This window comes from Suricata suricatta, chromosome 11 (genome assembly GCF_006229205.1).
Source record: "Suricata suricatta isolate VVHF042 chromosome 11, meerkat_22Aug2017_6uvM2_HiC, whole genome shotgun sequence".
NCBI classification, from domain to species: domain Eukaryota; kingdom Metazoa; phylum Chordata; class Mammalia; order Carnivora; family Herpestidae; genus Suricata; species Suricata suricatta.
In genome coordinates, this window is record NC_043710.1 from 58,071,517 (window position 1) to 58,093,373 (window position 21,857).

The 21,857-nt window shown below is 38.1% G+C and overlaps 1 protein-coding gene across 2 annotated transcripts in view; it reads left to right on the forward strand.

The window, feature by feature from the left end:
- The window catches only part of ACER3 (alkaline ceramidase 3), a 149,880-nt gene extending 128,459 nt beyond the window's left edge, over positions 1-21,421 (forward strand). For both annotated transcript variants that reach the window (XM_029956694.1, XM_029956695.1), the window contains exons 8-11: positions 10,353-10,454; positions 12,551-12,655; positions 19,640-19,685; positions 20,218-21,421. In XM_029956694.1, the coding sequence (XP_029812554.1) occupies positions 10,353-10,454; positions 12,551-12,655; positions 19,640-19,685; positions 20,218-20,271 (307 nt within the window). In that variant the 3' untranslated portion in view covers positions 20,272-21,421. The remainder of the gene's footprint in view (positions 1-10,352; positions 10,455-12,550; positions 12,656-19,639; positions 19,686-20,217) is intronic.
- Positions 21,422-21,857: the final 436 nt, after the last annotated feature.

Genomic DNA, 21,857 nt, shown 5'->3' on the forward strand with positions numbered 1-21,857 from the left:
CCCACAAATCAGATGCTGAAATATAAAGTAACTATTTAGAAAATATTTAATGATGTAAAGGAGAAAATGAAAATGTGACCAAGGGAACAGGAGATTATCAAAAGTGATATTCCAGATTTGAAAAAGAATCAAAGAATTTCTTTTTTTCCCCATATTTATTTATTTATTTACTTATTTACTTATTTATTTTTGAGAGAGAGAGAGAGAGTGTGTGTGTGTGTGTGTGTGTGTGTGTGTGTGTGTGTGTGTGTGTATGTATGTATGCATAGGGGAGGGGCACAGAGAGAGGGAACAAGAGAATACCAGGCAGGCTCCATGCTCAGTGCAGAGGCCAATGCATGGCTCAATCCCACGACCCTGGGATCATGACCTGAGCCAAAATCAATAGTTGGATGCTCAACCGACTGAGCCACCCAGACACCCCTAGAATCAAAGAACTTCTACATCAAAAAATATACTTAAATAAACTCAGTGGATAAGTAAAAGTAGATTAGACACAGATGAAGAGAGAATTAATTAAATTGGAAGACAAGTCTAAAGAAATAAAGCATTACAGAGAAATAATCCTTCGTTTCCAAGGGAAAAAATAGCAAAAATGGGGACAGAAGAGATATTCAAAGAGATAGTAGATGCAGATTTTCTTGAAATGATAGAAGACATGATTCCTTAGATTCAAGGACAATAATTCCCTAGCAGGATAAAGGAAATCTCAGGTTTCCCAGCTATGGCAGATGTGTTAAGCTTACTCATTATTGTTCCAACCTCCTTCGAGTGTTCATTCCTGTAATATAGATACTGAAAAGCTGAAAGTTATATTTCCCATATGCCTTTTGCAGGTAAGTTTTTAGATACATTCAGGTTCTGCCAGTCACATGTATTCACATGAGGTTGAATTCAGAACCAAGTTAAGAGCAAGAGAGAAGTGGTATTATATAAGGCATCCGTTTACTGTTGTGAATCAAGGGTGTGCATCATGGCCCTAGAAAAAAGTATGATGACAGCTTCCTGATCTATGAATTATAGCTAAGGTTACAGTATGATGCTGGGTGCAAAGTTGGCCCAGAGTCTTCCCAATTCTCCAGCTTCCTAAATGTGAAAAAGAAAAAAAGTTCCTTTGGGGAGGTAATTCTGTGGTAGTGTTCATAAGTTACTCCTTTAGCATCTAAACTTTACTCATTCAGCATTTCAATTGGGATTGAATGTTAAACTCCTTTCTGCTTTAAGTAGAGAAAGTTTCTGCAGTTGAATCCTGATTGTTACCTATAGAAAAAGCATACTGAAATTGCTGAAATCCAAACAAAAGATCTTAAAACATCCAGAGATAAAAGCCATATTACCAACAAAGGAATAGTCAGCAGCAGACTTACCAACAGCAACAGCAGAAGCCAAAACAGACTGTTATATTCAAAGTGCTAAGAGAAATTAGCCATCAGCTTAGAATTATATACCCAGATATCTTTCCAAAAACAGGGGTAAGATAAAGACATTTTGAAACAAACAAACATGAAGAAAGCTTACCAATATATCTCACTAAAAGACTTTCCCCTTTAAGAATCACTTTAGCTGGTGCAGAAAAAGTGCTAAACCTGTGGGATTATCTGAACAAAATATTGTGACTATTTAATTTGAGAGATTTTTTAAAAACTAAAGCGGTGGACCAACTAACATGTGAGATACAAGAGGATAATCTTAGTTACATAGTTGCTAAGGTCTTTTTTATTTGGGAAGAAGGTACATACAGTGATTAGACATTACATGTGCATTTTTGGTAACCATTAGAAAACAATAGTGATTTTATAGTGACTTTCAAAAACATGAGGTAGGAAATGGAATGGTATAAACTGAATCCAAAAGAAATCAGGACAAGAAGGCTAAAAATGGAAGCAGAGAGAAGTCAGGACAAATACAAAGCAGAAAATAAAGGGTGGCAAGAATTCAGAATATGTCAGTAATCACAGTAAACATAAATGAACAAAGCTAAACAACGAAAAAGGCTCTCAAGCAGGGAAAAGAAATCCAGCTATATGCTATTTGTGAGAAGCACGATTAAAACATGAATACACAGTACATGGCACAGCCACCATAAAACAGAGAGGTTGCATCTCATGGGGCGCCTGGGTGGCTCATTCCGTGAAACATTTCACTCTTGATTTTGGCTCAGGTCGTGACCTCACAGTTCGTGATTTTGAGCCTTCAGTCAAGCTCCACACTGAGAGCATGGAGCCTGCTTGGGATTCTCTATCTGTCCCTCTCTGTTCCTCCCCCACATGTTCCCTCCCTCTCAAAATAAATAAGTAAACTTAAAAATCTAAAAGTTGCAGCTCTTTCTCAGCAGGTACCAGTTCTAAATAAGAATGAAGTAGGGGACAAAATACAAAACAAAAAAAGCAGCAGCCATGTGTAGTTACTAATTTCTAGTTTAAACTGTAACTAAACATTGTAGCTTCATATGTATTATTTTGTATTGTACTTTCCCCGTTACTGATGGTCTTAACTCTAATAAAAAAAATTCCATAGTTTTTAATATCACAAAATGAGAATATTTCAACAGTGTATTCTAGGAAGTAATATACTAACTGAAGTGAATGTTTGTATCTATTAAGATGTAGCCTTAAACCTTTCTCTCATGCCTTACCTGTCAAATGGTTAAAACTCTTGAAAGCATAGTATTAGAGTCAGCATGCTGGATCAAGAGGTAAACACTGAAGTCGTTAGAGCTGGTACCGATGCTGTCGGTCTTTAGCACCATGTGTTTACGCTACGAGAGTGCAACATTAGACACAAGCTAGCTAGTGCTGCTGCCTTGTGGAACTCCAAAGAGGAAAACAGATTTGATCAAGTGCACACATTTCTTTAAGTCACTCCTGTTGTCCTTGGCTTGGATGCCCTGCCCTGCAGATTTATGTGGCTGTTAGTTTTAGTTACTTTGATCAAGGCAAACATAAGAGACTCTGAAATACAGAGAACAAACTGAGGGGTTGGAGGAGAAGGGAAAGTGGGTGATGGGCATTGAGGAGGGCACTTGTTGGGAGGAGCACTGGGTATTGTATGTAAGCCAGTTTGACAATAAATTATATTTTAAAAGTATACCAGGATGCATGAAAAAAAGATTCCCTCTTCACCTGACTAGCAATGCAGCAGTACTTCAACTGCAGTAGGAAAAAAGAAAAAAAACATTTTGTGTGAAAATTGGTAACAACTGGCACTTAAGATCAGAAAAGAGCTATTTATTCCTGATCCTTTAAGATGCTGTCTGCCCCCAAACTCTGAAAGACTTTAAAATAGAAAGTAATAGGGGCGCCGGGGTGGCTCAGTCAGATGAGCATTCGACTTTGGCTCAGGTCATGATCTCACCTCTCCTGGATTCGAGCCCTATGTCGGGCTCTGTGCTGACAGCTCAGAGCCTGGAGCCTGCTTTGGATTCTTTGCCTCCCTCTCTCTCTGTCCCTCCCCTGCTCGTGCTATCTCTCAGAAATAAATAAATGTTTTTTAAAAATTAGAAATATATATATATAGGAAGCAGTAATACAATACTACTGAGTTTTTGTAGAATTTTACATTTAATAATAAAACCCACCTGTGTAATCTTTAAAAAAACACATAAATACACACTAACTGTAAAAAAAAAGATAGAAAAACAATATGTGCCACACAAATACCGACTAAAAGAAATTTGGACTAGCCATTTTAATAACAAAAAAATTAAGGCATTATTTAAAACAAATGTGTTTGCTACATTATTATTAAATGATTCAATTTACCAAGGGAGAAAAAAGGCAGCTCTAAACTTTGTATGGAAATTTTTAAGCAAAAATTGACAGAATTATGAAGAGAATGTATCAGTGTTCCATCATGCTGAGATATTTTAACATAGTAACCCAATGAAAAAGGATGTAGGCAAAATTTGAATAATATAATAACAAGTTGATTTAATATGTTTAACCATTAGAGTTCTTGGTCTTCTCAAGCATGCATGAAGTAGTTATAAATCTACCAGACACTAGTTTTAAAACAAGGTTCAACAAACTGTAAAGAATTATTATCATGTATAATATGTTCTCTGACTATAATACAATTAGTTAAAACAGGATTAGCCAAATAACCCATATATTTGGAAATTTAAAACCACACTTGTAAATACAAGTAAAAAATAGAAATCATAGTAGAAATATTGTAAGACATATCAAGAAATCACAGTGAAGGTACTACAAATCAAAGTAGGATATAGCTAAAGTATTTCTTAGAGGGAAATGGATAGCCTTAGATGAACTAAGCTGAAGAATATGGAACTAAGCCTACAACTTTAATAATTAGGAAGCAGATCAATAGAATCAATTCACACAGAAATGAAGAAAGGGACTAATAAAGGGCAGAAATTGATGAAAAGAGGGGCACCTGGGTGGTTTAGTCAGTTAAGCATCTGACTTCAGCTCACGCCATGATCTTACAGTTCATGGGTTTGAGTCCTGTGTCAGGCTCTGTGCTGACAGCTCAGAGCCTGGATCCTGCTTCGGATTCTATGTCTCCCTCTCTCAATAACCCCTCCCTAGCTCGCTCTCTTGCTCACTCTCTCTGTCTCAAAAATAAAAAATAAACAAAAATTTAACAAGAAATTAATGAAAAGAAAACAGAGATATAATATTAAAGATTAATATCCTCAATCTAATTTTGCTCCCTTCTGAAAACCTGCTAAGACTCCAACAAGGAAATATTTATAAAGCATAAATCCACAAGAAGACTTAAAGTTTTAGAAGCTGGAAAGTAAATGGATTACTGCTAACTGCCTTAAGTAACCCAAGAAACCTGAATTTTAAAGAACCTCCAATTTACACCAGAATTTTCTCAAGTATCAAGCATTAGCAGCAACAGTTTGGAAAAGGAACTGGAAGAGATGTCTAAAATAAAGAGGACTGGTTAAATCTCTAAGAAGCTGTGAGATGCTTCCACCCCCGCACCTACTCCGTACCACTGAGCAACTGCAGAAGCCTGTAGGTTTCTTCTCTGAGAAGGGGGAACAATATCTCTAGATTGGGTTTTACAGATATTGTATTTTACAGACACAATGAGCTTGTGAATACCATGGTGAAATCAGGGAAATTGGGTGACCTTATGCATTCTGACTGTTGAATGTAAAAACCTCTAAGCAGAAAATTGAAAGAATTTTCTTTTAGGGAATATGAGCAGCCTAAAAGACCTAAAGATTCTGATATTGAGTGTTCCCTAACAATTGGTTCAGCAAAATAACCCCACACTGAAGGTTACTTGACTAAAGCCCTCAACCATATGCTTAGAGCTTGTGGTCACCTTTTTAGATTCCCATTCTTCAAAATGAGGAGACAGTGCCAGACATATGATGAACGCAACCAATATGAAAGCTAAAAGCCAAAACAAATAATAAGGAAACAAAAGCAACTTAGAAGAAACAACTTATGCATGAAGAAAAAAACTTGAAAAATAACAGAACAACAAATATCATTATTCATATTCCTACAAACATATCTATGAGTTGAGCAGGATGCAATAAAAAAGGAACATTCAAAGAATCCGCCCCCCTCAAAAAGATGCTAAAAATATGGCAAAATGAAAACCTGAAGGGTTTGAAAGACACTGTCAAAGAAGCTACTGGAATTCGTTCTCCAGAATACGCATTGTGATTGCATTATGGTCCATCATCCCCCATCCACCAGCAAGGATCTACCACAGGAAAGGTTTACTAAACCCGTGGTATGTATGGCCCCGAGTAAATAGGACAGCATAAGGTCTCAGGACCCTCGGGCCCACTCACCACACTGCTATAGAGAAACAATGAAGTGTTTCCTCAAGTCCATAGGCTTCCTGGCAGAAAGGGCAGAAGCAAAGACAAACTGACAGACCTACAGACACACCCATATACACCTGGGTACCATTAGGCTGATGAGAAAGAAATGGAGAAGAGACTCAGTAGAAATAATATTACTGGGTGGGATAGAAGAGCCAACATAAAAAAAGGGGAGGGGACAGTGCAGATAAAATGGAAGGGAGAGGGGGAATCATCACCAAAATTATTCAAGAAAAGATCCTATAAATGAAAGACATGAATTATTACATTGAAAGAACCCATTGGCTGTTCACAATGGGTGGAAATAAATTCATGCCAGTTTCAGAATTCTAGACAAAGAAGATTCCACAGGTTTATAGAGTTAGAAGGCAGATAATACAAAGGATCATGAATCAGAATGGTTTAGGGCTTATCAAAACAAAACTGGCAGCTAGAATTGCAGAATTCTAACCTAGGACTTTTTAGTTGGCCAAACTACCAATGAAATATGATGACAAAATACATCTTCATGTATTTGAATTCTCAAAAAAGAAAAGAAAAGAACCCATAAACTATTACACAGAAACCTACTGAAGGATGTATTTGACCAAAGTGAGAGAGTAAACCAAAAAGGAGGAAGACATGAAATTCAAGACAGGAAATCCAACATGGAGAGAGGTAAAGGCAGTTCCCAAGGTGAAGAGAAAGGGAAGGGATTTCTGAGATGATAGCTATACACTAGTCAGGAAGGCAGTCCAGAATGAAACACCGTAATTCCAGACACAGATATGCTGAGAACATTCTGTATTATACATTCTCGTACCTGATGATAATGGGTAGTTTGTTCCCAGAATCTTACCTGTACTTAGTTTATAGGGACCATGTGCTGATGAAATTCTTGCTCTCTCCTGTGTACCCTGCTACCTGGATAACCAAAGACGTTCATTTCACGCCACAGAAGAATTTTGCTTTGAACTCCTGCTGAGAGCTGAAGATTGGCCCTGGTAAGTAAGCTTGGAGGCAGAAAATAGAGTGTGCCCTACTCCCACTGGTCATATTCTGTCACATCTCAGCTCCTGACCCACACTGCTGCCCTGTGAGAAGCCCTCAGTGTGTTGAGCCCTGTGTTTCCTGGGACTGGTCTTGCCTCCCCAGATGGGGTTATGATAAACTCTTTGAAAAGCTGAAGACCTCATCTTCTCAGAGATATTCATCAAACAATGACAAAAATACTTTTTCCATGCACAGCCAGGTTTGTGCTTTCCTGGTGGTTTTTAAATTACTTTTCTCATTCATTTATATGTAAATGCCTATAGTTAAAATAAGAAAATATTTGAGAAAATCTATTGTCATTCACCATATTAAAAAATTACATGAAGATTGCAATAGATTTCGAAAAAGCATTCCATAAAATTCAACAGCTGTATACAATCTAAAAAAACTCTTTATAAGTGACAAATAGAAGGGAACTTTCTTAACCTGTAAACTCTCCATCATCTAACACATGTAGTCATGAAAATTAAAAAAGTATTCTCATTAAAATGAAGAATAAAACAGGAATATATATTATCACCACTTCTATCCAGCATTCTACTGGCTGAAGGCCTGTCCAACATAGTATTTGACATGATTGTGTACAGAAAATGTCATAATACATGTACCAAAAGACTACTGGAGGCAGTAAGTTGGAATTCAACAAGGTCATGAAATTCAAATGAATATTCAAAAGTCATATTTCTGTGCACTAGCAGTGGAAGAGTTGAGAAGTGAAATTTCAAAAGTACAATTTCCAATAGCATCAAAAATAAATCAGATGTGTAGGGACTAAACTTTGCAATAGTTTAGTATGCAAGACCTGCATATGGGAAACTATAATGAACTGTTTTTTGCTGAAAGAAATTAAATAAGTTTTAAATAAATGGATGGATGTACCATGTTCATGGGTTGGAAAACTCAATATTATTAAGATGTCAGTTCTCCCCAACTGATCTGTAGGTTTAATGGAATCACAATCAAAATCTCAACAAGATTTTTGGTAAAAATTGAGAAACTGATTCTGAAATTTACACAGGAATTCAAAGGATCTAGAAGAACCAAAGTAGTTTTAAAAAAGAACAGCAAAGTTAGAGGACTTATATTCCTTGATTTGCTCTGTGCTACACTAATCAAGACAATGTGGTATTGATGGTAAGAATGAAATATAGATCAATAAAACATCCAAATATACACCACTCATCCATACTGACCTCATGTTAAGTAAACATTCAGAAGTAATTCTGTTGGGGAAAGGATAATCTTTTCAATAAATTGTGTTGAAACAATTGTATGTTCTCATTTTTAAAAATGAACTTAAGGACACCAGGGTGGCTCAGTTGGTTAAACATCCTACTTCGCCTCAAGTCATGATCTCACAGTATGTGCATTTGAGCCCCACCTCAGGCTCTGTGCTGACAACTCAGAGCCTGGAACTTGCTTCAGATTCTGTGTCTCCCTCACTCTCTCTCTGCCTCTCCCCCACTTGTGCTCTCTCTCTTTCAAAAATAAACATTTAATAATTAAATAAGTGAACCTAAACTCATGCCATTACATAAATTACTAGAATCATATCCCTAAATATAAAAGCTATTAATTATAAAACTTCTAGAAAAAAGTATATAAGTTTTGCAGCCTTTGATTAGGGGAAGTTATTATATAGGACACAAAAAACTATAACGAAAAAAATGGTAAATTGAATTTTATCAAAATAACAAATTTTTATTCTTCAAAAGACATTGTTAAGAAAATGAAAGGCACGGGTGCTTGGGTGGCTCAGTTGGTTAAACATCCAAATCTTAATTTTTGTTCAGGTCATAATCTCATGGTTTGTGAGTTTGAGTCCCATGTGAGTTTGAGTTGACAGCCTGGAGCCTGCTTGGAATTCTCTCCCTCTCTCTCTCTCTGTCCCTCATGTACCTGTGTGTGTGTGTGCTTTCTCTTTCTCTAAAAATAAACTTAATTTAAAAAAATGAACGGCAAATCACAGACTTGGAGAAAATACAAAATATATACTCAAAGGACTTAATGTTTAGAATATATAAAGAACTCTTAAAATTCAGAAAAGAACTCTTAGAACTCAAGAAGGCAAATAGTTTTTTTAAAATAGACAAAGATTCAACAAACACTGTATCGAGGAAGATACATATCCTTGTTGGCAAATAGCACAAAGGATATTCAATAACATTAGTCATCAGGGAAATGCAAATCAAAACCACAATGAGGTAAACTCACTTAACACCTACAAGGAACAACTAAAATGAAACAAAGAAAGACGGGTGTTATACTAGGTGTTGGTGAGGATGTAGAACCGAAAACATATACTGCTGTTGGGATGTAAAATGATACACACTTAGGAAGGCAGTTTAGCAGTGTCTTTAAAAGTTTAGCGTTTACCTGCCATTCAGTGCTGTTCCTCTCCTAGCTTTTTACCCGAGAGAAATGAAAGCTTATGTTTATACAAAAACTTACTTATCAATGTTCATATAGTTTCTTATAGAAAAAACTGGAAACAACATAAATGTCCACCAACATTTGGACAGGGAAACAGATTGTGGTTTATCCGTACAACGGAATACTACTCATCAATAAAAGGAAATGAAAGTAGTGATACACATAACGACATGGATGAGTTTCAAAATAATTATGTCAAGTGAAAGAAGCTATACAATGAAGAAGATCCGGTTTATTCCATTTGCCTAACCTTCTAAAATGTGCAAATTTCACTTTTAGAGTTGGTGGATATGTTTATTATCTTGATTGTAGTGCAAGTTTCACAGATACATACAGATGTACTGATCAAATGTACACTTGAAATATATTCAGTTTAATGTAAACCAGTGATACCTCATGGAAGCTGTAAAAAATATATAAGCTATTGTTCTGCTTTTGGATAACTCACACTTTTCTCATCAGTGATGTGCAAAGAGTAATACCTGCTTTACAGGGTTTATCTGAAGATTTTATTCATGTGCTTGTGTATCTAATTTACTATGATGCCTACCTGACCCACCTGTATAAGTGAGTCAGTCAATGTTAATTCTGTTCCAGCACCCCCTGCCTCTTCCAGAGGATGGATACGGTTCTTGGGGGCTTTTGTACTTTCTTGAAGCCCATAGCAAAGTCTTAATGGCACATTCTTTTTTGTTTTTTTAGTGGCTAAATCTAATAAACAAATGTATTTGACAATTTAATAGATAGACTTGCTTTTAAAACTAACAAAAACCTTTCCTTCTTGGGGAACCTGTGGCTTAATCAGTTTAGTGTCCAACTTCGGTTCAGGTCACGATCTCGGGGTTCATGGGTTCAAGCCCCACATCAGGCTCTGTGCTGACATGAGGAGCCTGCTTCAGATGCTCCATCTCCCTCTCTCTCTGCCCCTCCCCTGCTTGTACTCTGTATCAAAAATATACAAACATTAAAGAAAAAAAAACTTTCCTTCTCATGAAAGTGATGGCTTCAAGCTCTGATGGTGACAGGAGTTGACAAAATTTCATTTTGTTTTCCCTTTTTTCCCCCACAGGGTTTATCCATGGCTCAGAGGACTGGGCTATACATCCTTGGGTATATTTTTATTGGGATTTCTATTATGGAACATAGATAACATATTTTGTGATTCACTGAGGTAAGATGTGAATCTTGTTTTACAATCTTTGAGAAATATTTTTAGAAACAGTCTGTAAGCAGCGAAGTTTATAGACATAAAGAATTATTAGTGCCACAAAGTGAATTTTTGCCGTTGTTGAAGTTAAAAAGTATGTGCAGCACAATAAAGTTAAGTTCTGAGAATACTTGTTTAATTAACCTAAAAAATTGGACCCAAGACTATTTCATAACATCTGTGGGGATTTTTGTGTGTGCGCATCACAGAACTATAGAGTTAATCATGTTAATTAGGCCTGTGAAATTTGCCTAATCAGCTATGTTGAAGAAATAAGACTGATTGGTAAGAAGCATGGGAAATATATTTATATAATTTTGTACTTTAATATATTTAATGTTATTTTCTAAGAAAGGCAAGTGTTCCTTTTACCATCTTGTCAGCTATTATGTATTGACTAAAGTTTGAATTTTGGGTCTCTGGATCCTAGACTGTCATTAAAACACTGTATGTCTGGGCCTCAGTTTCCATAAAGTGAACATGTTATATAGGTTTAAACTAGTGGGCCCTTCCAATTCAAAATTCTGTGCCCTAAAGTTTGGTATAAACACATTTATTGAATACCACCAGGGAGAGGCAATTCACAAAATCAGACTGTGAAAAATGTATAGGATGAATGATCTGGTTTCTTCAGCATAATTTGCAGAGAGGGTAAAAAAAGGAGGAGAAACATATAGATTAAAAGAGACCTAAGAGATTTACAGTATCAACCAAATACAATATGTTGATTTTTTTTGAATCTTGATTCAAGCAGACAAACTGTAAAAACAAAACAAAACAAACTTCTAAACTTACAAGACAACTTTAAGTTTGATCAGTAATTGAGTATTTAGTGATATTAAGAGATTATTGTTAATATTCTATCTGTGAAAATGGCATTATGGTTATGTTTTAAAGAGGTTTTAATCTTTTAGAGACACATACTAAAATATTTAGACTTAAAATACAATATCTGGGATTTGCTTCAAAATATAGAAGGGGAGAAGCAGATGAGAGTTCAGATGATTGGCTGTTAGTTACAATTGTTAAAGCTGGATAATGGGCACATTATTATTTTGCCTATTGTTGTCCGTGTTTCAAATTTTCCATAATAAAAAGTTAAATAAGTAAATTTAGATTTTAAATGTACACAAATAAATAAGCTTAGATAACTAAGGTCTGAGTGAGTACTTCTGAGTCTGTAATATGCATCAGAAGCCCTATTAGAGCATTTACACTGCTGAGATAAGTCGTCATCCTCTGGGTGACTGCCACCAAGAAATAAAGTTCTTAGAGACAGCAATTGTCTCAAAAATTCAGGGGCTATCTAGAAAAATAGTTCGGTGTTTCACATTGATTTTTTCCACTCTAGTAAATGAGAGTGTTAATGTAGTATACAGTCAGAAGATCTAGAATTTAAGACTCAGCTCTGCCACTTGGCTGAGTGATTTGGGCGACTTGGTCTCTGAATTTTAGTTCCTCGTGTAAAGCAAAGCTAATAATGCCACCTCAGTGTCTCACTGTGAAGTGAAATAATATTTACAAAAGCTCTTCACAGGCTGTCCAGTCCTCATTTAAGATGATGGTTGTATGTAGGACAAGGAAAGCATGTATCTGGTTCCATGAGTGAATAGCTAAGTAGACCAACGTTTCCCAAATTGTGTTCCAGGAAACACTTGTTCCACAAAGTTTTAGTAAGATGTTACATTAGGAAATAGCTCTTTGCATTAGTATATGACCTGAAAAAAATGAAAATAAATTCTTATAGTTATGATAGGACTTCTCCAAGCCTTTATACTGTTAATAGATACTGCAGTCTCCAAGAGGGCAATAAACTATGTACTGTTTCCCACATCTTTTTGGAACATAGTATCATTTCTTCATGGAACTTCTGCTAGGAATGCTGTTCCTCAAAATACACTTTAGAAAACAATATGGCAGACTGCAGGAGACATATGGAAGTTATATAATTGCCGTGTTTGAGAGTTACATTTCAAAATATTCATAGGCTGTCAGCATTAGTTGCTAAATTAAAAACAAAAAAAGATAACATATTGATTTATTTCTCCCTCTTTTCACAGGAACTTTCGAAAGAAGATGCCACCTATCATAGGTGTTGCCACACAGTTTCATGCATGGTGGCATATTTTAACTGGCCTTGGTTCTTATCTTCACATCCTTTTCAGGTAGGAAATAGACACTTTTAGAATAGTCTTGAAGCATTTATTTCTTTACTCTTCAAATAGGATGGTGTGGATATAAAATGTCAGAGACAAAGTCAGGAACTTATGTTCTAGCTTTGCCTCTGCCACTGGGTGACCTTAGGCAAGTCCCTTCCCCTCTTTGAAGCTTAGTTTTCTCATCCTTAAGTTTAAAAAATGTTTTCTTGTTTATTTACTTATTTTGAGGGAGATAAAGCACACGTACATGCACAAGTGGGAAAGGAGCAAAGAGCAGGGGAAGGAGAATCCCAAGCAGGCTCCACGCTGTCAGCACAGAGCCCGACGCAGGGTCAGACCTCATGAACTGTGAGATCATAACCTGAGCCAAAATGAAGAGTCAGACACTTAACCAACTGAGCCACCCAGGCCCCCAAGTTTTCTTATCCTTAAAGTGAGATAGTTGTACTAACTGACCTCTGACATATGATCCACATTTTAGAGCAAGTAAGATACAAACATTTCCATTTCATGTTTATCAACATATCTTTGTTTATAGAAAACAAATTTAGAGGGGAAAGAGCAGCCAGACCTGAGTAGGGGACTGGAGTATGAGTAGGCATGAGTGTCAGAGTCCCCAGCCTAATTTGTCTCCTTCCCTGAAATAAGTTGGTTGCCACTTCTTTTCCCCCTCCTCCCCTCTCAAATGATGGTTGGAGTTCAGTCATTCATAACAAAAATGAAATTAGAATTCTCTCTGATCACCTTATTCAAATAATACCTCCATATCACTGTGTTCCCTTACCAGCCCTACCTTTCTTCAGAGCATTTATAAACAGTCATATATATTTACTTGCTTGCCTCTCCCAGCTAGCCGTTAAGTTCCTCGAGAGCAGGGACGCTATCTTATTCACTGCTATCCTCTCAAGTGCTTAGAACGGTACCTGTCAGATGGCAAGCACTCAGTATATATTGTTAAATAATGTAATGAATGAATGTGTACCTATTGGTCCCTTTACTGAGGGTCAGACTGTGTGTAATCTCAAATTCTTCTCAAGAGTTGAAATAGCTGAGATAATTGTAGAAAGGGGAAGAAAATTTTCCTTTGAATCAATGTGAAAATTTGTAGAATACCTCTGCAGAATAACAGTTGCATCTCACCTCTCTGGAGATCAGCTTATTTAGGCATTCTGAATTATCGAAAATATAACTACCTGAGAGGCGCCGAGGTGGCTCAGGTCATGATCTTGCAGTCCATGAATCTGACCCCTGTATCGGGCTCTGTGCTGACAGCTCGGAGCCTGGAGCCTGCTTTGGTTTCTGTGTCTCCCTTTCTCTGCCCCCCCCCCCAAAAGAAACATTAAAAAAATTTTTTAATATAATTACCTGAGAATTATAGAAAAGGAACTTCTGGGCAGCTAAATAGGAATCATTGAATTAATAGTGGGAATAGCTCAAGGTTATTAATCATGGAAGCACTCTTAAACTTTGGCTATATTAATTTTACGTTTTGCGACTTGTTACTACATTGATTATTTGGATTCTCAGCCCCTAGCACATTAAAAATATCCAATTTAAAAGGGAAGGGATAGGAAATGCTTGAGGAAATTGACAAATGATAGAAAAAGAGAAACAAGAATAACTGTAAAATGCCTGAGAATTGAAAATTCGTGTCTTAACACTGCCCCAGTAGTCCCAAGGACACAATTGCGGTGTAATATCCTACAGTACTACATTTCTATAGTAAATACTCAGGAGGAGGTGAAAGTATACTTATCATATTCTATTTTCTCCTCTTACACCTTCCCCTCGCCATCTCCCTTTCCCTTGCTCCTCCCCCCCCCCCCCCCCCCCCCCCCCCCCCCCCCCCCCCCCCCCCCCCCCCCCCCGCCAGGTATGGAGACCAGGGTAGTGAAGGGAAAGAAGTGCTGTGCAGAGGTGGCAACATTCATTGTCAGTGGAATGAGGAAGAGGCTCAGTGGTGGCAGCATGCTGAGCTCCCGAGAGGACATGGGGGTGATGGGGAAGTGGCTGCTGGGGGGGCAAGGATGCAGGGTCATGAGGGGAATTGAGGGGGTAGGGCGGGTGGAGGAAGTGGCTGGAGTTAGGACATGGGTTACACTGAACAAGCAAGTCAGTTAATCAAACAATAAATACATATGTGGAGGATAACAAAAGCCTGATTTCTCCACTTTCCCAGAAGGGATTTACAAACACTGAAAGAGGAAACGCTAGAAAGAACCCCTTGAGGGGGTTAGATTGGAATTAAAAGTATTAGTATGAACTCGGGAGTATGTGACACACACATATATATGTACATACAGACATGGAACTAGTTGGATGTGTATGTGTTGCATAAATTATAAATATGTATCCATATGTTTTACACATACATGTATCGCCTAGCTCTGTGAACCCTGTGATGGCTGAAAGACAAGCAAGGTTTGGCCTCTTAAACCTGAGATAGTTTGAATATCGAAATTAAATAGCAAGAGTTTCAAGTTACAACCCATTGAATAAAATGAGAATCTGTGAGTACATACTAATATGAACAAATGAGAAGGGAAAGCTCTTCCTTACAAAAGAATGCTAACTAATGGGCACGAATGATGACCATTTGGCAGCCATCTTGGGGATAGTTGATAGATATAAATTATCAGTGGATGTTCTGGCTAATAAGCAGAAGTACGATGAGGAACACATATTGATGTGATTTAGAATATCTCCCCATGAAATACTAATACAAAGGGAAAAATAGTTACTTTACAGTGAAGAAAACTGGCAGCAGCCACCTTGACCATGAATTTAGGGTAACATCACCCATGATGGAGGAAGTCAGATAACATGTCTCCTGATAAAAGGTGCTGAAGGCTGAAGTGAGCTCAGGTCATTTCTGTGGTGTTCCTGCCCAAAAAGCATGGCTTGGATCTGGGTGTGAGGAAGTACTGCTGGGCTTATGATGAGGGTCCTTCTATAGAATGAAAGTCTTGTAAGACTACCAAGTTCATGAGACAAAGACAGACTGAAGAACTGTTCTAGTCATAAAAAGATTTTTAAGATATGAAAACTAAATACAATTCATGTTTCCATATAGCAGCCTGGATCAGAAAGGAAAAAAAATTATTGGGACCATCAGCAAAATTGGAATGTATTCTTGAGTTGGATGTTAGCCTTGTATTAATGTTCATTTCCTGACTGGAAGGGTTTTATTGTAATTTAGGAGACTGTCCTTGTTTTATGGTGAAACACATTAGAATATTTATGGTGATGGGCATCATATCATACAGTGACTCTATGGGATATGTTTATACATTTGAACATATGTGCATTCGTGTGTGTGTGTGTGTGTGTGTGTAAAACAAATGTGGCTAGATAATAGCCAGTGGGGCATCTGGGAGAAGGGGATACAGGAATTCTTTGGACCAATCTTGCAACTTTCCTATAAGTTTGAAGCTATTTTTAAATTTAAAAAATTAAAAAGAAGGGAGGAAGGCCTCCAGATTGTGATTTTGTTTTGTTTTGAGATATTTGTGGTAAATAAGCCAAGAGAAAATGAATCATCTAACTGGTAATCAAAGAAATGCCTTCTAAAACAGTAGGACATATGGGACACCTGGGTGGCTCAGTGGCTTAAGCATCTGATCCCAGCTCAGGTCATGATCTCATGGTTTGTGAGTTCAAGCCCCACGTTGGGCTCTGTGCTGACACCTCAGAGCTTGGAGCCTGCTTCGGATTCTGTGTCTCCCTCTTTCTCTGCTCCTCCCCTGCTCTCACACTTTCTCTCTCAAAAATGAACAAACATTGGGGCGCCTGGGTGGCTCAGTCGGTTAAGCATCCGGCTTCAGCTCAGGTCATGATCTCATGGTTTGTGAGTTCAAGCCCCGCATCAGTCTCTGCGCTGACAGCTCAGAGCCTGGAGCCTGTTTCAGATTCTGTGTCTCCCTCTCTTTCTTTGCCCCTCCTCTGATCACACTGTCTCTTTCTCTGTCTCTCAAAAATAAATAAATGTTAAAAAAATTTTAATGAATAAACATTAAAAACAATTTAAATAAAACAGTAAGATATCCATTTTTGTGAATAAGATGGGACTAAATATACATACATGCTTATAAATGCTTACTGTCTTTATAAGAGAAAATGTTAACCAGTAAGTACCATCAGGTACCACTGGCCTGCAGGCCACAGCTAGGAAACAGACCTGCTTTTTCCTGTGTACTCATTCATACTGTTCACATTTTTCACCAAATGATTGTGTTGCCTTTTGAAAAAAATAATTTAAGGGCGCCTGGGTGGCTCAGTTGGTTAAACATCCCACTTTGGCTCAGGCCATGATCTCCCAGCTCGTAAGTTTGAGCCCTGCGTGGGCTTTGTGCTGACAGCTCAGAGTCTAGAGCCTGCTTCAGATTCTGTGTCTCCCTCTCTCTCTGCCCCTCCCCCAACTTGTGTGCTCGCTCGCTCTCTTTCTTTCTCTCTCTCAAAAACAAACATTAAAAAGTTTCTTAAAAGAAAAAAATAATAATTTAAAAATAAAACAATGAGTGATATGTTTTTTGATGTTTATTTTATTTTTGAGAGAGAGACCGACAGAATTTGAGCAAGGGAAGGGCAAAAAGAGAGGAAGACACAGAATCCAAAGTAGGCTCCAGGCTTTGAGTTCTCAGCAGAGACCCAACCCAGGGCTTGAACTGACAAGCTGTGAGATTATGACCTGAGCTGAAGTCAGAAGCTTAACCGACTGAGCCATCTAGGCACCCCAACAATGAAGATATTTTTTATCCATTAAGTGAGCTCTATAGTATTTTGAAATTCTCTTCTTTATTCTTGAGCTGCAATGGAATGGTATGATCATGTATTACTTGTTAGTGTAAATTGATGTAACCCATTTGGAAAGAAATTCAACCCTATATGTGTTTGTAAAAACAAAATTTTTAAAAAATATTTTTTAATATTTATTTATTTTTGAGAGACAGAGCATGAGCAGAGGAGGGCAGAGAGAAAATCCAAATCAGGCTTCAGGCTCTGAACTGTCAGCCCAGAGCCTGACTCAAGGCTCGAACTCACAAACCGCAGGATCATGACCTGAGCCAAAGTTGGCCACTTAACCGACTGAGCTACCCAGGTGCCTCAAAAACAAAATATTTATATGTTTTATCCCAGTTATTATATTCCTTGGAATTTATCCTAAAGAAATTACCCAGAAAAATGAGAATGGGTGTGTAAACTCAAATATGTTTATCACAATGTTACTTAATTAGCACGACAACAGTAATAATAGAAAAAAAGTAAAACATGCTATCCAATAGCGTAAAATTATAAAGTAAATTATAGCATATCTTTTATTCAGCCATTTAAAATTATAAGTATAAAAAGTTTATAGCAACATAGAAAGATATTTGGATTACTTGGATTTTTAAGAAACAGACTGAACTCCTATATAGGTAATTATTAACCCTGTGTAAGAATTAATTTGTGTGAGGACAAATGTTAAAGTAAATACAGAAAAAAATGAAGCATTTTGACTGTATTTGGTGGTGGGTTTTGACTTTCTTTTGTTTCCTATTAATGTTAAAATGTTTTACTTTGACTTTTTTTTAAGTTATTTATTTTGAGAGAAAGAGAGAGCAGGGGATGGCGGGGGCAGAGAGAGGGAGAAAGAGAGAATCCCAAGCAGCCTCCGCACCATCAGTGTAAAGCCTGATGCACGGCTTGAACTCATAAACCATGAGAGCATGACCTGAGCCAAAATCAAGAGTTGGATGTTTAACCAATTGGACCACCAAGGCGTCCCTACTTTGATTTCTTTTTTAAGGAGGCAGGAAGATAGAATATGTTTCAGACATATTTCAGCCTAAAAAACTAAAAGAAAAGAAGTTTGGATATTTAAGCTTCAGTTATGGAAATTTTGATTCTGTGGGTACCTCATTGAATGAAGCATGCAAATAATACTTCAGAGGGATAATTTGAGAATGTAGTAATATAACACACGTGCCCTTCAAGACTACTATACACATGTTTGTTTCAAAGAAAGAGTTAACACAGTGAAGTAAAAATAGCTGAGCTCAGATCCTTGCTCCATTGCTTCATAAATGTAACAGTCTTGAGCCATGTTATTTACTTGCTGTAATCTTGGGTCACCTGGGTGGCTCAGTTAGTTGAGCACATCTGACTCTTGATTTCAGCTCATGTCATGATCCCAGGGTCATGGGATTGAGCTCCACATTGGGCTCCACACTGAGCATGGAGCCTGCTTAAGATTTTCAATCTCTCTCTCTCCCCCCTTTTCTGACCCTCTTCCTGCTCCACTCTCTCCCTCTAAAAAAATTTTAAATTTTAAATTTTAAAAAAGAATCCAATCTCATCTTCAGCTGTTACTTTAGAAAATTTTTTAATTTTTTTAATATTTATTTTTTGAGAGAGACAGAGCTTGAGTGGGGGAGGGGGCAGAGAGAGAGACACAGAATCTGAAGTAGGCTCCAGGCTGCTGACATCCCAGAGTCCAAAGTGGGCTCGAACTCATGGACTGCGAGATCATGACCTGAGCCAATGTCCGATGCTTAACTGACTGAGCCACCCAGGCGCCCCCAGATGTTACTTATCTGAAAGGCTACTATGAGGAAGACTTTTCTGTTACCTTCCTGATTATTTCACACCTGTATTGTAATCCTCGTAGAGCTGATACTCTCCTTTAACCGTGGCTACCATACATCTTCAAAGATGAAGCTGGCAGTTATGATATGAATCATCAAGCATGAGCAGAATGCTCACTGCCAAACTACAGACACCCTGACGTCGCAGTCTGAGAGTGATCGTTTCCCTGGCTTCCTTAGTATCTTGCTAAGTGTTCTGCATGGAGTAGGTGCTCAAAAAATGGTTGCTAAATGAACAAAAAATCTACCAATGTTGCTCTTTCTTTGTATATACAGAGGCACTGTGGTTAAATTTGTCAGTAAGCCAGTTTGTATGAATTAAAAATGAATCTGAAGAGCTTCTTCCCCTCCCCTTTTCTTTCAGTTTATATACAAGAACTCTTTACCTGAAATACAGGCCAAAAGTGAAGGTAGGTTTCCTTTCTAGGGGTGTGTGTGCATGCATATGTATGTGTATGTGTGTGTGTGCGCGCGTGTATTGGGGCAGGAGAGGGTACTGGGGGGATGGAACAGAGAAGGAAGAAGTGGCAGAGGTGGAAAGTCGTAGAGAGAGTACAGGCGTTGGAACCAGATGCTCTTGAATCTACATCTTCCATGTACTGCTCTGTGACCTTGGGCAAGTCTGTTCTCTCTAAGCCTTCGTTTTTTTCAACAATGAAATGGAGCTGTTAATAACTACATTACAGAGTGTTTTAAAGATCTGAGATGATTTCAATGCTCAGCTCCATGCCTGACAAGTAGAAACTTCAGCCATTTAAATAAAATAAAAAGAGGTTCTGCAACTCTGGAAAGAATATGCGGACTCAGGCTGCTTATACCAGGATAGTTGTTAGCAAACCCAGGAAGCACTGAACTGTATGTAGTTCAACACGTGGGTTCTTTTTGGGGGATTACATGCAACAGTGACCTCCTTTCATTTTGTCCTAACTTGTTTCCAAACAGTTTCTCTTCGGAATCTGGCCAGTGATCCTCTTTGAGCCTCTCCGGAAGCACTGATGAATTATTCCACCAAGAAAACAAAAAAGGCACCTACCATAGGCCTGGCCAAATGAATAAAGAAATCCTTAAAGATCTACACATTCAAATATATCGTGACCATCACAGCAAAGGAGTGATTTTCTAACTAATGCTGCCAGTCACACAGAGAATAAGGAATGGGCTTGTTGGATGTTTAGTTTGCATCTTTATCTCGTTTGTCCTTCTCCTCACACTCACTCTAAGATGTTTAAAAAGAGACAGACGTGATGTGTGTATATATACTTGAATGCTGGAAAAATGAGGCTTTTCTTAACAGGTTAACAGTCTGTGCTGATCATAGGAAATTTAACCTTTACCCCTTTTCTGACAAGGGTTGCATGGAGAATTATACTTTGTTTATATTTAATTAAATAATCAAAACAGTCAGCAAAGTATTGGCACAACCCCATACCCAGATGGCCAGCTGTGGAGCCAGGACTTAGCCGTGTCGGCCTTGATTTGTATTCTTGTCATAGTAACCTCATGGCTGGTTTTCCAAGGTGGAAGCAGAGCTCTCTGTGGGGTCCCGGTGGTTCCTCACTGTCTGCCTTTGCTCCTCAGCATGGCGTGAGCATGCTCCAGCTGGCCACTGGGTCCCCTGCTGGCCCGACCCCAGATTTGCCGTGGGATCTGGGGTGTCTGTGCGTGGCCATCGCCAGTCAGAGTGAGTGGGTCACCTTGTAGTGTGTGTGAAGACCATGAGGGCACCTGTGGAACATTGTGCCTCCAGCTGGTTAGTTAAAGGTGGCTTCTCTGTTTTCTCTGATCGTTGCAGATCTTTAAGTTGTCACTGGTTTTATGGCTAGGCGAGCGTGATTGGTGGTCTGCCTACCAAGAGTCCGGCCTCTTGGCATAACCCATTTGAAGTTACCAGTGAATGTTGCTACGCTCTGACTTTATAAACTATGCCACATTTTCCAGTTTTCAGAGAGGCCGTGGTTATGCCCAGGGAAATGTATCAGGTTAACTAGAGCTAAAATGATCAGGATCCTATTTACGTAAAGCTTATTAGAAACCTGCTCCTTGATTTGTTGAAGGAGATTGAGGAGTTGAAAACAGCTCTCACTTACTTGAACTTGTAACAGAACTCCCCAAAATTAAAATGCTAAAACTTGGCAGTGAAACATCATCACAAAGCAGCCAGTTCTGATTTGGGTTTGACTGTAGAACAAACCGAATCACTTTTCACAAACATAACACCGGTCTGGAGTAAAACCTGATTTGACCCCTTTGCCTGATGTATCACCATATTGGCAGCTCTATACCCTTTAGCATTTTTGGACTTTATTATAAAACCCAGATTGTCTTCACCCCCATGGTGACGTTGACCCAGATTAAATCCTGAAGCTACAGCTTCAAAAGGAAAATCAGTTTCTTCTTCTGCAAAAGTATAAAAACACTCCTGTCATTTCTCCAGTATCCAGTAAGTCACCTTGATACAAATTTAAAACCAATACAAACTTTGTTGTTTTTCTTCACCTGCTGGCCTTCCTTTCAGTCCAAGTACTATTTTCCTTACCAAAGCATGCCAACTCACCATGAGGCATAGACTTCTGTGATCCTCC